The sequence below is a fragment of the Enhydra lutris genome, unplaced genomic scaffold, assembly GCF_002288905.1.
Source record: "Enhydra lutris kenyoni isolate GAN:26980312 unplaced genomic scaffold, ASM228890v2 scaffoldscaffold3, whole genome shotgun sequence".
Taxonomy (NCBI): Eukaryota; Metazoa; Chordata; class Mammalia; order Carnivora; family Mustelidae; genus Enhydra; species Enhydra lutris.
Genome location: NW_019154087.1, coordinates 45,134,055 through 45,150,319, shown reverse-complemented (window position 1 = coordinate 45,150,319; position 16,265 = coordinate 45,134,055). Strand labels below are relative to the sequence as shown.

Here is a 16,265-nt window from a genome sequence, read left to right as displayed (position 1 = left end):
ACAAAATACGCAATCAATAAACAAAAATGTTCAACTCCATTAATAATTGAAGAAATGCAAAGTAAAGCAGTGAGATATGATTTCTTGACTACTAAATTAAATATATCTAAAAAATATAGTAAAACATTCAGGGTAATGGGTACTCTCAATATGGGAAGAAAATCTGGCAATATGTATCTAAAACCTTAGATATATGCATACCTTTTATTTAGAAATTCCACTGTTAAAAATTCAGCCAAAGAAAATAATGATGGATATGCACAGAGATGCTTGTCAAAGCACTGTTTTCCACAGAAAAAAATCCGGAAGCCAGTCCAATAACTGGACTTTTCAAAGTATTTTATTGTGACAGGATACTATGTAATCATTAAATTTATGTTATAAAGTATTTAATGGCATGGATATATATATATATGCATTAAAATGTACTTTGTAGAATTATAAAAAAATATAAAGTTAAAAGACAACAGGCATTAATTAGACAGTGGTTATCTTTAAACTGTGGGTAAGAGACAGTTTTTATTTCCTTCTTTTTTGTTCATTTTTCTTAATTCTTTTCCAAAAATGAACATGTATTGCCTTTTTTTGCTAAAAAAAACTAAAAAAGAAAAAAACCTTGTGAACTGAATGTTATGGGTAGGAGTAAGATTAAAAAAATCAGAAAGAGGGGCACCTGGGTGGCTCAGTTGTTAAGCGTCTGTCTTCAGCTCAGGTCATGATCCCAGGGTCCTGGGATCGAGCGCTGCATCAGGCTCCCTGCTCAGTGGGAAGCCTGCTTCTTCCTCTCCCACTCCCCCTGCTTGTGTTCCCCCTCTCACTGTCTCTCTCTCTCTGCCAAATAAATAAATAACATCTTTTAAAAAATCAGAAAGCTTTTAAAAATAACATATAGGGGCGCCTGGGTGGTTCAGTGGGTAGAGCCTCTGCCTTCGGCTCAGGTCATGGTCTCAGGGTCCTGGGATCGAGCCCCGCATCGGGCTCTCTGCTCTGTGGGGAGCCTGCTTCTCTTCCTTTATGGCTATTTGTGATCTCTGTCAAATAAATAAATAAAATGTTAAAAAAAAAAGCTTATAAAAATAAATAAATAAATAAAAATAACATAAAAATGTGAAGTCATTTCATAAATGTTTGAAATTCACAAACTATTCTTACTTTCTTTTTTTTCCTATTCTTACTTTCTATTATGTACCAAGAATTTATTCATATTTTATTATTTTATTTACTTGTCAGAGAGAAGAGAGAGAACACAAGCAGGGGGCAGGGGGAGCAGCAGGCAGAGGGAGCAGCGGGCAGAAGGAAAGCACGCTCCCCACTGAGCAAGGAGTCTGATGTGGGACTCGATCCCAGGACCCCAGGATCATGACCTGAGTTGAAGGCAGACGCTTAACTAACTGAGCCACCCAGGCGTCCCAAAATTATCCATATTTTAATGTCAGCTTCAATTTTTCCTACAGCAAATCCCCAAATATAATAAAATCTATTAGAAAACTAAAGATCTAATAAATTTAAAAAAATTGATACCAAATGTGCAAACCATCCAACCTCACTTGCAAAGTACAAAGTGAAATGAAATATCAAGGATTCTAAAAATGAAAACACAGTTCTAAGAAATGAACGTTAATATAACTTGGTATAACCTTCCCTAAAGGCACTTTGAGAGTACGTATTAAATGCCTAAAACTACACAAGGCCCTACTTTCTTTCTTTCTTTTTTTTTCCCCAAGTGTGAGACTTGAACTCATGACCCTGAGATCAAGACCTGAGCTGGGATCCAGAGTCAGATGCTTAACGACTAAGCCACCCAGGTGACCCAAGTCTCTATTTTCTATTTCTAGGAACATTTCCTAATGAAATAATAGGAGATGTGGAAAAAATTTAGGGGTGAGGAGGGAAAGGGATGAATAGATGGAGCAAAGAGGGTTTTTAGGGCAGTAAAAATACTCCGCATGATACCATAATGATGGATCTGCGTCATTAAACACTTATCCAGAACCATAGAATGTATGACAGCAAAAGTGAATCCCAATGTAAACCATAGACTTTGGGTGATTACAATGTGTCAACTGCAGTGTACCACTGATGAGTGATGCTGACAACAGGAGAAGCTATGCCTGTGAGGAGGGGGAGCAGGAAGCATACGGGACCTCTCTGTACCTTCCTCTCAATTTTGCTGTAAACCTAAAACTGCTCTTTAAGAAAAAAATTATAGATAGCATGTTACACATTAATTTTAGCAGCAAAATTTGGGAACCATCTAGGTGTTCAATAATAGTAACAGGCTAAACAAATTATGGTACAGTAGGAGGTCACAGAATGAAACATTAGAGATGCAGATGTTGTAAATCTTTTTTTAAAAAAGTAAATGACATAGGGAAATGTAGATGATATAATGTTAAGTGAAAAAATACATGAACACAAAACTGCATTTGCAGCATGATTCCCTCTAGGAAAAAAAAGGACAGATAAATGCATACACAGACACAGAGAACCTAAGAATTGGAAATCAAAATACACCAAAATGTTAATAGAGGTGATCCCAGAAAAGAGGGCTTATGAACAAATTTTACTTTGATTATATACTTTATAATTTTCAAATCTGTTAAAATAAACATGTATAGTTTATACAAGGAAAACAAGGTTTAAAAAATAAATATATCATACATAGTGGGTTTAACAGTGACCCTTCAAAAGATAACTCCCAAAACCTGTGAATGTGACCTTACTTGGAGAAAGGGTACAATTAAGGATCATAGGATGAAATCATCCTAGATTTAGGGTGGGTCCCAAATCCAATGACATATGTCCTTATAAGAGATAGAAAGGGAGAAAACAAAGGGGGAAGTTTATGTGAAAACAGAGGCAGAGATAAGAATGATGTGTCTATTATGCCAAGCACTACTGACAGCCACCAGAAGCTAGGAGAAAAGCATGAAATAGATTCTCCTTCAGAATCTCCAGAAGGAACCAACTCTACCAAAGCCTTGATTTTAGACTTCTGGCTTCCAGAATTATGAGAGAATACATTCTATTGTGTTAAGCCACCAAGTTGGGATAATTTGTAAAACTCCAATAGAAAACTAATACACCATGTAAAAATATGAAGTCACATTTAAGAAATACCAGAACATACATGAACAGTTTTTACTTCTTTTGAAGTAAATTCTGCCTATAAATAAATGTGTGTTATTTGTGCATGGATGTGTGTGTCCATGTGTGTGTAGGTATAAGTATGCATGCATACTCCATTTAAATTTTTCTAAAGCAGACACTTCATACATGTGAATCATGGCCATGGCCCAGGGACATCATGGAAGTGTTTTTACAGTCTTCATCCCTAGAAATTTATATTTTCATAAAGGAAAGACCATTGAAGAAGAGATGACCAATATTTCCCAAAATGTCTCAGCATGTCTTTGATACTCACTAATGCCTTTCTCTTTGGGAGCAATCTTCTCCATGTCTTTTAATTGAAATACATCTTTCTGTTTAAAAAAAGTTTAAAAAGAGATGAAAAACATGTATTTATCTTCTACCATATATTTATATTTACCATCATATATTAATAAAACATTGTACTATAAAAGCTGTGTCTGATAATGAACAGTGCAACAGAAATCAAGTATTTTAGGGTTAGAAGAAACTGCAATTATCCTGTTTGATAGCTTCAACAGAACTTAAAAGGGACAGATTTTGCAAGAACATACAGTTCTTTAAAGTCACTGGAGAGCAGAATGTTAAGAACATCTTCCTAATGAAATATAAAAATTACTTATAATGAATTCTTTAACGTGAGATAATCATCTTCTCTGACACTTTAAGACACAGTGATTTGCTTAGCATATATCATATGCCACAGACTTAGCAGTTCTAAATAAAAACAAAACAGACAACTGTCAAGATTTGTTTCCATTTAAGGTTTCATGGAAGAGCTATACCTAAACAATAGGAAAATTATACAATTCATGGGCGCCTATCAATGATTCACCTATACAGGTGGCACGTGCACCACATGCAAAGCAAAACGTTATGGGAAGAGAGGCATCTGGGTGGCTCAGTGGGCTCAGGTCATGATCCCAGGGTCCTGGGATGGAGCCCCACATCGGGCTGTTTGCTCAGCGGGACGCATGCATCTCTCTCTCTCTGCCTGCTGCTCTCCCTGCTTTTATGCGCTATCTCTGTCAAATAAATAAACAAAATCTTAAAAAAAAATTATGAGAAGATAAACATGTAGACTATTTAATCTTACTTGTAGTTGGAAAAAATCTATGTAGAACACTCCTTTATTCTTTTTTTTTTTTTTTTAAGATTTTATTTATTTGTCAGAGAGAGAGAGAGTACCCACAAACAGGCAGAGTAGCACTCTTCCTGTAGGGAGAAGTAGACTCCTTGCTGAACAGGGAGCCCAATACGGGGCTAGAGCCCAGGACTCCAGGATCATGACCTGAGCTGAAACAGATACTTAAGTGAACAAGCCACCCAGGCATCCCGAACACTCTTTTATTCTTGTACTAAGCCTTGATTGAAGTGGTGAAAAGAGCTTAAATAACAAAGTGAAATATTTGAAAAGACTCAAGTATTCAGTAATTATAACAGAATTATTGTGATTGCTTTAAATGGAAATGTAGGATCTATTTCTTCTAAAATAAACTTGAAAAGGTAACTTCAATAATATAGAAAATAGACTTCATAAAAATTTAAAGTTCTACTCATGCAAGGGCGTGTTAAGAAACTGAAGACAAGGGGCGCCTGGGTGGCTCAGTGGTTTAAGCCTCTGCCTTTAGCCCAGGTCATGATCCCAGAGTCCTGGGATCGAGCCCCACATCGGACTCTCTGTTCAGCAGGGAGCCTGCTTCCCCCTCTCTCTGTCTCTGCCTGCCTCTCTGCCTACTTGTGATCTCTTTCTCTCTGTCAAATAAATAAATAAAATCTTAAAAAAAAAAAAAAAGAAAAGAAACTGAAGACAAATACTGACCAGAAGGCAATATTCATGAAACATACCTGAAAAAAGACAGGTACCCAGCATGTATAAGGAACTCTTTTAAAGTGTATTCCCTCTCCTCTCCCTCAAAAATGAACATACCAATGAATAAAGGAGAGGACAGATGAATATATATGTGGTAAAGTAAGTAGAGTAAAATGTTAATGGTAGAATCTAGGTGTTGGGCATCCAGGAATTAACTGTAAAATTCTTTCGTCTTTCATAATAAAATATGGGAAGAAGTAACTTCATCTCATTACACTTAAGATTTAGTAAACTAAGAAAAACATTGTCATTGCTCTTACAGTGTGAAAACAATTTTTGCACATCTATAAATAAACCATTTAAAGAAAATACTTCAGGATCTCAGAAAACATGCAATAAATTACTGCCTTCAGGCCTCTAATGCATTTTTAAAAATCAATTAAATCTATTTGCAAACATTTAGATTTCCTGAAAAAAGAACATGAACTCACTGACATATCTGCCTATATGTGGTCCTCAAGGAAGAGCTCTGAACATACTGGCTGCCCCTGTGGGGTTACTATGTAAATAAGTGGGCTTACAGAGTACTATCCTCAGAACTAAAATGTGGTACCTTAAGTGAACAGAGAAAATGGCCTTAAGAAAATATTAGTTCTCCACAGTATTAAACAGAGGTAATAAAGGAGAGATGAACAGAAAGGGCTCTAGCTCTTTATATGTGTGTGTGTGTGTGTGTGTGTGTGTGTGTTCACACATTTTTTCACACATTTTTATAATTTATAAAACTTATATATGTAAATAAATAAAAGCATGTGTAAGATACCATGGAAGGCACATAGTTTAAAGCTAGATAATGTTTAATTAAGTACTTAAGACCTGGACATTGTGATGATTTACACGGATTATCTTATTTAACCCTCACAGCAACACTGTGAGCTGGGTACAATTATTACCATCCTCGTTAATAAACAAGGAAGCTGAGACATAGGTCAAGCTCTTGGTTAAGTTCACAAAGCTATTCAGTAAAATAGATTTCAGGTGCAAGTGCTTTCTCATTTAGTTATATTGTTCTCATGCCATTCTTCAGTTTTTCTATTACATTAGCAACTTCAAACACACACACACACACACACACACAAATGAATATATAAGAATAAATGAACTGAAACCAGTATCAATTTTTAGCTTTACATAAAAACTCAGTGATTACTGAACTTCTGGAAGCTGTTAATACTCATCAGTATCATGTTATTAATTGATTTCAGGGTTGAAATTTTTCAATCTGAAACAGCCAATTTTGATACTTGAGAAAATTAACAACATTATAAAGGACAAAATCATTCCCCCCACCACTATTCCCAGCTTTCCACTGCCTAGCAAGAATTAAGTCTACTTTTCTTGCTGAGATCATAGGAAAAATATTCAGACTCAGTAGAATAGTCATAATCTTCACATGTAAACTTCATCAATTTATCTTTCTAATCATTATTTTTTTAAAGATTCCATTTATTTATTTTAGAGAGAGAATGTGTGTGAGCAGGGGGAGGGGCAAAGGGAGAGGGAGAGGATCTAAAGCAGACTTGGAGCTGAGTGTAGAGCAATGTTGGGCTTGATCTCACGACCCTGAGATCATGATCTGGGCCAAAATCAAGAGTCAGAGACATATAACTGATTGAGCCACCATTAATGATTAATAATCATCATTATTAATATGACACTCTGTTCTGAATTGTCAATGACTTTTGGTAAGTCATTCCAGGCGGTTAACATTAGTAAGATTACACTTAGAGGGTGGTTTTTAAAACAATACTCCCCAGAATGTTTTGCTTGTTCTACTGATAATCTGCATTATCAAAATGAAAATGTCAAGTATTATCACTAATTATCTTATTAACTTCATATTATACTTTGCCATTTTCTCCCAACTTCTTTACACCTGTATATAATGAAAGCAGCCATAGGTTTGGGCCAGACTAGACTTTGAAGTTACAGTCAAGTATCACGCTAAGACACAGGAAGTTGAAGTTAGTGTTTTTTGTAAGCCAAAGATTTAGACTTGAACCTGGAAGAAAGAAAAAAAAAAAAAAAGCAACATAAAGCAACATGGTAAAGAAAACAGCCTCTAGAGTCAGGTGCCTGAGTTTGAATCCTGGCTTTGCCACTTAGGACCTAAAACTTCAAACCCATTTCCTCTTAGTGGCAGGCACAAATATCTGGAATAAATTAAGGGAGCCTATGTACCATGATATATATATATTACACTACAGACAGATTTATCAATGTAAAGAGGCAGCATTTAGCACTGCCTCTAAAAATCAGATGGTCCTCCCGGGATTTGAATCCTAGTACTACCGCTTTTAATTTTTGAGATCCCATGCACTTGGGTGTGTCTCAGAGGTCCTCATCTGTAGAATGAGGATCATAGAGTTAAGAAAGAAGGAATCAGATAACATACACCAAGTGGTCAGAACAAAGACTGGCACCTAGGAAGCAATCAGTAGATGTCAACTATTATCATTTCCAGGCAGGAAGGGGACACAATCAAATATACGCTTCAGAAAGATCATTCTGGACAGAAGTGAACATTGGGGTAGGGTTCTTCCTTCCTCCATAGCTTCACAGAAACAAAAAATGTTTGCAGAATTTTATCCATTCCTCAGGAAATTGATCAGCATTGATATTTAATGAAAAAGGTACAGTTTAACACTGACATACACTTAAGGAGAAAATTACATAAAATGCTAAAAATCTTATAGAAAACAACTCACCGTCTCAAAAAATATTTCCATCATGCGGGCTCTCTTCTCCTCTGCACTTAGTCCTTTTTTCTTCGACTATAGCACAAAAGTAAAAAAGTAAACACTGCATTAAAAAAAAAAAGACTGCATTTTAAAACAACTTGGTCTGAAACATTATCTGAAATGTTATGGTCTTGTCTGCTAATGGGTTTGATAACTCTAAAGACTCATTATAACTACTACATGCCAAGACTTGTGATTAGTGCTGCCTGTGTAGTAAGAAGAACTGTGGTTGAAATAGAGCCTGGGGGGCGCCTGGGTGGCTCAGTGGGTTAAAGGCTCTTCCTTCGGCTCAGGACATGATCCTAGGGTCCTGGGATGGAGCCCCACGTCAGGCTCTCTGCCCGGCAGGGAGCCTCCTTCTTCCCCTCTCTCTCTGTCTGCCTCTCTGCCTATTTGTGATCTCTTTCTGTCAAATAAATAAATAAAAATCTTAAAAAAAAAAAAAAAAAAAGAAATGGAGCATGGGTGGCTTAGTTGTTAAGCATCTGCCTTTGGTTCGGGTTGTGATCCCAGGGTCCTGGGATCAAGCCCTGCATTGGGCTTCCTGCTTGGTGGGGAGCCTGCTTCTCCCTCTCTCACTGTGTCTCTCTCTGTCAAGTAAATAAATAAAATCTTTAAACAAACAAACAAAAAGAACTGTGGTTAAGGTAAAGTCTGGCAGTTTACAGAAACTCAATATTTATCAAATGATCCAATGATATGTCACTGTATTTACCTTCAAAAGACTTACAACCTCATGGAGAGAATAGACATAACTAATAAATGATGAAAAGATCATTGCACAAATTGCTACAAGGACAGAATGAATTCTACCCTGGGGAAGGCTGAGGGCTCTCTAGAAAGGCTGGAGATGAAAAGGATTTTGGCAAGTTGAGAAATGCTGAGTAGGTGTCCTGGGCAGACCACACATAGGCACGATGTTATGGAAATACGTGGAATGTTCCAGAAAGACAAGAACTCAGTGATGACTGCTGTGTGGTGCCTAGAGAAGGAGTGGTAGGTAAGGGGGAAAAGTTGTCTGGGGCCAGATCATGGGATGCTGACTGTCCAGCCCAAGGGAATGTATGTTATTCTAGATGGTGAGAAGCTATTGAGCAACCTCAAAAGCAGGAGAGTGACAAGATTACAGCTACATTTTAGTAAGATGACATTTTAGTAGCATTGTGGAGGGTGTAGGATGGAGAATGGAAAAACCTATCCAAGTAGAAAATGGAAGCCTATTGCAGTTTACTATTATTCTATAACTATAGTTTAGCCAAGTGAAAATTAAGATAGTTAACACATAACTAAAATTCGTTGATAATGAATTTTATTATATATTGTATTCAGGATATATACACAAAGGTGAAATACAAAATTTTTTTTAAAAAGCCAAATTCTGGGGCGCCTGGATGGCTCAGTGGGTTAAAGCCTCTGCCTTCATGGGCGCCTGGGTGGCTCAGTGGGTTAAAGCCTCTGCCTTCGGCTCAGGTCATGATCCCGGGGTTCTGGGATGGAGCCCCACATCAGGCTCTCTGCTCAGCAGGGAGCCTGCTTCCCCTCTCTCTCTCTGCCTACTTGTGATCTCTGTCTGTCAAATAAATAAATAAAATCTTAAAAAAAAAAAAAGCCAAATTCTCTCAAGGTGAAGATTCACAGAAAATAACAAAAGAGAGAAATCCCATCTCTAATGGAGAATTCCACACTAATGTTTAAGTGACCTGCATCTTTCTCAAAAATCACAGAAGATTAGGAGGCAACATAAACTGTTTAGTAAGAACTCTGAAACACTTTACATCACCTAAAAAAGCAGACATAAAAAACAAAGACTGAGCCTGTCCAACCAAATACTCCATCAGAAAATGAAAAGCCTAAAATAGATGGGGAAAGGGATTTGAAGTTGCCATTCTGAATACATACCAGGGTACATTAGTCTTTATTCTACTTATACAACCTACAAACCCACTAACTCATTTTTTTTTTTTAAGATTTTATTTACTTTACAGACAGACATCACAAGTAGGCAGAGAGGCAGGCAGAGAGAGAGAAAGGGAAGCAGGCTCCCTGCGGAGCAGAGATCCTGATTCATGGCTCAATCCCAGGACCCTGGGATCATAATCTGAGCCAAAGGCAGAGGCTCTAACCCACTGAGCCACCCAGGTACCTCCACTAATTCATTTTCACAGCAATAAAATTATCTGGCATTCCTTGATGAGTTGTATGGGTAAAAAAAAAAAGGAGGCATAAAGTGGTATTTCTCTTTTTTGTCTGTCCGCTCTCAAACACTGCAGTTCCTCCAGGGTTCTCTACTGATCCCCCCCCCTCATCTCCTCACACCTTTTCTTTAATCTCTTCTGCCTTTACAGTTTCAACTAACACTTAGGATGAATCCTCAAATCTTTACATCAGCCTCTGAAGTATGCTCCTGAGCTTCAATCTCAAGTGTCTACCTGCCTGCTGGACAGACTTCAAACTCTGAGGGTTTAAACTGAACTCTTCTTCTCCTACATCTACTCCCCAAACCTGCTGTTCTAGATCTTGAACTCAGTTAGATACCACCTTGTTAGCCAAGCCAGAGGCCTGGCGCTCATCCCAGGTTCCTTCATCCCTCTTACTCCATATTAGACCAGTCACCAAGTTCTGCCAAGGTCAGTGCTGAACTATTTCTCAAATCCACCCTGTCTGCTCCATCCCTACAACTCTGACCTCAGTTCAGGCCTTTATTACGGGTTCTGCCTCCAGCGGTAGGCAAGCCCTCTGGCCACACTTTGTCCCACCCTCTAAGTTCAAATTCCACCCTGCCAAGAACCAAATCTAACCAAGCCTCTCCCTTGCTTAAAAGCCTTCAGTGGCTCCGAACCATTGGAAGTATCCAATCACTCTGCAGTGATACACAAAGCCCTTTCCCACCTGACCCCAATCTACCCAATACCACTCTCCACCTCAAATTTTACCATAACATGGAGAGTTAAGCAACTTGAGCTGTAATACAAAACCTAGACAGTCCCTGACTTGCCATCATCTGACTTTTTCAGCTTTGTGATGGTGTGAAAGCGACACACATTCAGTAGAAACCATACTTCGAATTTTGAATTTGAACCTTTTTCCTGGCTAGCAATAGGTGGTATGGTACTATCATGATGCTGGGCAGCCATAGGACCATAATGTAAACAACCCATACATACACTTACAGCCATTCCATACCCACACAACCATTCTGCTTTTCAGTACAGTTTTCAACAAGTCACATGAGATATTCAATACTTTATTATAAAACAGGTTTTGTCTTAGATGTTTTTGCCCAGCTATAGGTTAATGTCTAAGTGTTCTGAGCATGGTTAAGGCAGGCTATGATGTTCCATACATTAGGTGTATTAAATGCATTTTTGATTTAATGATATTTTTGACTTACAATGGGTTTATCACCATGTAACTCCATTGTAGGCTGAGGAAGATCTGTATCTTTTTTTTTTTTTTAAAGATTATATGTATTTACTTGCCAGAGAGAGAGAGAGAGAGAGAGCGCACAAGCAGGGGGAGTGGCAGGCAGAGGAAGAAGCAGGGTCCTCACTGAGCAAGGAGACCGATGTGGGGCTCAATCCCAGGACCCTAGGATCATGACCTGAGCCGAAGGCAGAAGCTTAACCGACTGAGCCACCCAGGCATCCCAGTGAAGATCTGTACTTGTAATTCTCTACTCCCAGCATGCTCTTTCCCAACTTTGTGTTTTAAAAAAACTGTTCTGGGCACCTGGGTGGCTCAATGAGTTAAAGCCTCTGCCTTCGTCTGGGGTCATGATCCCAGGGTCCTGGGATAGAGCCTCACATCAGGCTTTCTGCTCAGCAGGGAGCCTGCTTCCTCCTTTCTCTCTCTCTGCCTGCCTCTCCGCCTACTTGTGATCTCTGTCCAATAAATAAATAAAATCTTTAAAAAAAAAAGAAAAAACTGTTCTAAAACACTTGTTCCTCTTGCCTATTTAAAATTGCAAAGTCTCCCAAGGCTTAGTTCAACTATTCTGTAAAAGAGCTTCCGTGAGCTCATAGGACAGTCTGAGTGTCATTCCATGTGTTCCCAGAACACACCTTCATCAAATCAATTGGTATACTTCTCTTTCTCAACCGACTCAGCCGACTGTAAATTTCTTCAGAACACACACTACCCATGCTTTCCTAGAGCTTAGTGCTAGATTAGAGCAGACACAAAGGCCAGCCCTTGACTTCAAGGCCATGTATCTAAAGCCCTAACCATAAAATTTGAGACTATTCAATCTCCCAAATCCCGTAACACCCACTGCACTCACATAAATACAATACAGGGTAAATTAATAACAAAAATTCTGTGATAACCACTTGGTGCCTTTCTTGGAGAGATAAATCACAGAAATCTCAAGTAAGCAATCTCTAAGAAATCATATAGACCTAGTCACTAAATCAAGAGTCAAGAGCCAGCATTCAATCCTGCTTTAATTAGTACCCCTTCGCACTGGCCTCAGCAGTATCAGAATAACCAAGCATGAAATTCACACTCAGTTAAGAAGACTCTTTTGGCTCATTTCTCTAGTCTAGTGGGTTTCAAACTGCCATTAGAATCATCTCAGGAGCTTTTAAAAAGTACTGATGCCAAGGCACATGCTATTATGAAATTGAAAGAGAATCTCTGAGACCAGGCCTGGGCCTGCAAGTTTTTAAGAGCCTCTCCAGGTACTTTACCTGGTGTTGGGATTGAGAATACTGCTCTTCTCACCCCAGAATCTAGAGGCGAGTCATGTCACTGTGGGGCAGTGAGGATCCCTTTAGGGCTTTAGTCTGTGGCTGCATCAGTGGAAGACAGATCCAAAGCTTTAGGAAAAGCTCCACATATTTTGGTATTGTTAAACTGCTCCCTGGAGAGACTCACAGACTCTACAAGAATCTGCCACCAAGACACAGACCATGAGACAGTGTAGAGTCCTGGAAGCACACAGTTTTGCGAAAGCTCTTATCATTCAGTTCAGTAGCTAAAATAGTTACTCAAGAAATATGGATGAGCTGTAACATCCATTTAAATTGTTTTCAGGCTAATTTGTTAGCCTCTTTCATGACTGGAAATAGTTTTTATAATTAACCACAGTAGGACAGTATCATGGCCAGAATTAAAATAACTAATGTAAAAAGGATGCCATACTAATTCATATTTAGAAATTTCTCCAAAAAATCAACAGGGGCTCATTTAATACTTAATATTAAAGAAAATATGCTGACAACGTAAGTTAGAGATGCTTTCAAATTAGTAAGTCAGGGAACTCAAGAACTGACCTGAGGACAGCAAAGCTTTGGGCTGACCAACACAGCTATCCCCACCTTTCAGAAGACCTACATTAGTACCTGTTTTCACTAATCAAAAGAAATCGTAAGAGTATTTTCACTGGTATGAATAAAGGCAAAAAGCAAAGATAGGAAAATAGTGTTGAGCATTTGTTTTGCGAAGGGCCCACCATGTTCCTTCCCTGGGAACCACATTCAGCACCTCAAGCATAAGCCACCACAGCTTTGAACTGTGTCGGTGAGAATGTGGGCTGTATCTCAATTTATTTTGTGCCCCTGTTAGCAAGTTCTGTCCTAAGGTATCCCAAAAGCCTGAGAGGAAAAAAAATTAATTTTTTTAAGCCTAAGAAGTTATTCTTTGGGGTCTAGGAATGCTCAAAAATTTTTTCCATTAATAATTAATAATTGCTTCCTCACCTCATGCCATTTCAGATTATGAAAGGCTTCATAGGAATGCTAGTTTCAAAGAGTGGGGGAAACCTGTATTTTGTTTTTTAAATATTTTATTTATTTATTTGACAGAGATCGTAAGTAGGCAGAGAGGCAGGCAGAGAGAGAGGAGGAAGCAGGCCCCTTGCGGAGCAAAGAGCCTGATGTGGGGCTCGATCCCAGGACCCCAGGATCATGACCTGAGCCAAAGGCAGAGGCTTTAACCCACTGAGTCACCCAGGTGCCCTGGAAACCTGTATTTTAAACCACTTAAAAAACCATACATTTAAGAAATCTCCAATTAGGAGTTACAGAATTCCTCAAATCAGCGCCGTTTTCCAATTACAATAAAATTTAGAAAAATTAAAATAGAGGATATCTGTTGCCCTCAAAACAGAGAGTACACTGCATTTCTCCGATTCCAAAAATATACTGGATTTATAATAACTGTTTATTCACGAAGCCTAACCAAATCAAAACAAACAGCTATTAACTCACAATCAGGAAAGAGAACAAAGGTTTGTCTTGTCTCTGATCAAGGTAACACTAAACTTACTTCTTCAGCATACATAAAAAATAGGATGTATCTCAAAATTTTATTCTAATTTATTTCATGTTTCTTCATTATCAGAGATAATCATCTGAAAATAGTTAACAGCATATTACCATTTAGTATTAGAAGGTGATTCAAATGTAAAGGTAGATTAGGTAAAGGATAAAGTTAATGCATTTGTGCTGCATAGTTCTGTCAGTTGTATTAGACCAGTAACTATGAGAAACATGCAATCACGCAGCACTGGCAACAGATTTAACTGTGGTCCTGTTGTTTCTGAGACCACTTTATGCCCAGGTGGCTGCGTTGTTAGTTTAACCACAAAGAAGCCGTTATCAGTTGTAATCGCATCTGGGCAAGTATCCTCAAATAAATACCGTACAACCTAGATCATGCCCAGCAAAATAACGGCCACTTAACTAAATTAAGATATTAAAATCTTAGATCCATTTAATTAGATGTTGATTCTCTGCCAACAGAAGCAGAAAAAAAATGACACCAAACCGAAGGTTTATGAAAGTGATTTGATGAGGTGTAAGACATTAAATTCACCAAGATAAAAGGTCGATCTGGAATCTTACCAGAACTTTAACCTATCATGGTATGCAAGGAAGGCGAACTCAGTGCTTCTCTAATAAAGGGACCAAACAACTAGCAATCCGAAGCACAAAAGGACATCGACCCCTGAACTTTAGGGAAAAAGCAGCGATCTTCAAAGAAATCTTACTGGCATAAAAGACTCGCTAGGTTACTGCTGAAATCGTGAGCCATTCAGAAACATGCTCTAAGAACTACAATACATGGCAACCCTCAATTGTCAAAACACAAGAGCCATTAAGATCCAAGGCTTCGGTCCGTCCCGCTCACACCCTTCCCGGTTCTTCCTAAGAGGCTGCAGCTTGGGCGGCCAAACCCCGGGAGCCCGAGGCTCGGGTTCTGAAGCGACTCGTGCTCTGACTGGTCGCTAAGTTTGTGAGGCACACCGGGCCACGTTCGCGAACGCTTCTCGGGTGTGCTCCGAGGGCAGCGCCGGGGGTAGGGGGGCGGAGAGGCCCAGGGGTCGCGGGGGTCGCTGGGGTCGCGGACCCCGGGCCCCAGCTATGTCGGCCCGGCGGCCCCAATAGAGAAGCCAAGCACCCCAAGGCCACCGAGGCCCTAAGCTGCGTAGGGGCCTTGCGGCCCGGAGACGGGAGGCGCGGGACCCGGGAGCGCGGCCTCAGCTCTTACCATGGCTCGGGCGGCGGGTCTTCCGGTGGCCGGGCCTGAGCGGGAGGCGAGGGGCGGGGCGGGCTCAGGCGGGTTTGATTTTGGCGCCTACTGCGCAGCGGGGCGGAGCCGCTACAAGGACGAGGTGGGAGGGAAGTAGGAGCGAAGCTGACTTCCGACCCGCGGCCCCGGGGACCCCTGGTGGCGGTTCCGAGAGGCCGGCCCGAGAGGGGCGGACTGGGGGTTCGGCGGCGCGACTGGTCCCACCTCTTCTCCTTGTGTAGAACGTGCGTGACTCCTTTTCTCTCTCTGAGAAAGTCTTGAGCCGTCACTTCAGTGCGTGTTTTCTTCGCGCTGCAGAAGCCGGCCTAAGTTTGTTTTAAAAAAGAAAAAAAAAAAAAAATAACATAAAGAGGTGGTTTGGGGCTCTTCGGCGGCTTAGTCGGTGAAGCGGCTGCCTTCAGCTCAGGTCATGATCCCAGGGTCCTGGAATCGAGCCCGGAGCCCCGCACGGGGCTTCCTGCTCAGCGGGAAGCCTGTTTCTCCCTCTCTCTCTGCCTGCTGCTCTGCCTACTTCTCTCTCTGTCAAATAAATAAATAAAATCTTAAAAAAAAATCCCTTTGTATATTTGGCTTGTTTATATATAGTCTGTTGTTTTTTAAGTAACCAAGAGAATGAATTTCAAATGAAAGCTGTGGGAAACTCGCTCCTTCATGACCTGACAATAGATGGGGATTGGGTCTAAAGCTTGGGCCCCTTTGCCTAAAGTCACTACAAAATTAACTCAGACTTGTCAATTGTTTTGAAAATTATTTTACGTTATTGGGGACCATTTAAAAATATTCTAACTTTACTGAAAGCATAAAGAGTGGCATCTAAATTGGGAATTTGTATCTCCTATTGCTTCTTTAAGAAAAGGAAGCGAAGAAGGGATATATTGATTGCATAGAATTCCATTACTTTAGTTTGTTATAGATTGCATTACAGTACTATATGACCGACGGTACGTCAGGTGATTTTAAATAGTAAA

At 39.7% G+C, this 16,265-nt stretch overlaps 1 protein-coding gene across 2 annotated transcripts in view; it reads right to left on the bottom strand.

The window, feature by feature from the left end:
* The window catches only part of LOC111156897 (meiotic nuclear divisions 1), a 67,392-nt gene extending 52,035 nt beyond the window's left edge, over positions 1 to 15,357 (bottom strand). The window contains exons 1-3 of one of the 2 annotated variants that reach the window (XM_022518034.1): positions 15,256 to 15,357; positions 7,732 to 7,797; positions 3,425 to 3,482 (exon numbers count right to left, since the gene is read on the bottom strand). In XM_022518034.1, the coding sequence (XP_022373742.1) occupies positions 3,425 to 3,482; positions 7,732 to 7,797; positions 15,256 to 15,258 (127 nt within the window). In that variant the 5' untranslated portion in view covers positions 15,259 to 15,357. The remainder of the gene's footprint in view (positions 1 to 3,424; positions 3,483 to 7,731; positions 7,798 to 15,255) is intronic. The other variant, XM_022518038.1, reaches the window with a different exon arrangement.
* Between the last annotated feature and the right edge of the window lie 908 nt (positions 15,358 to 16,265).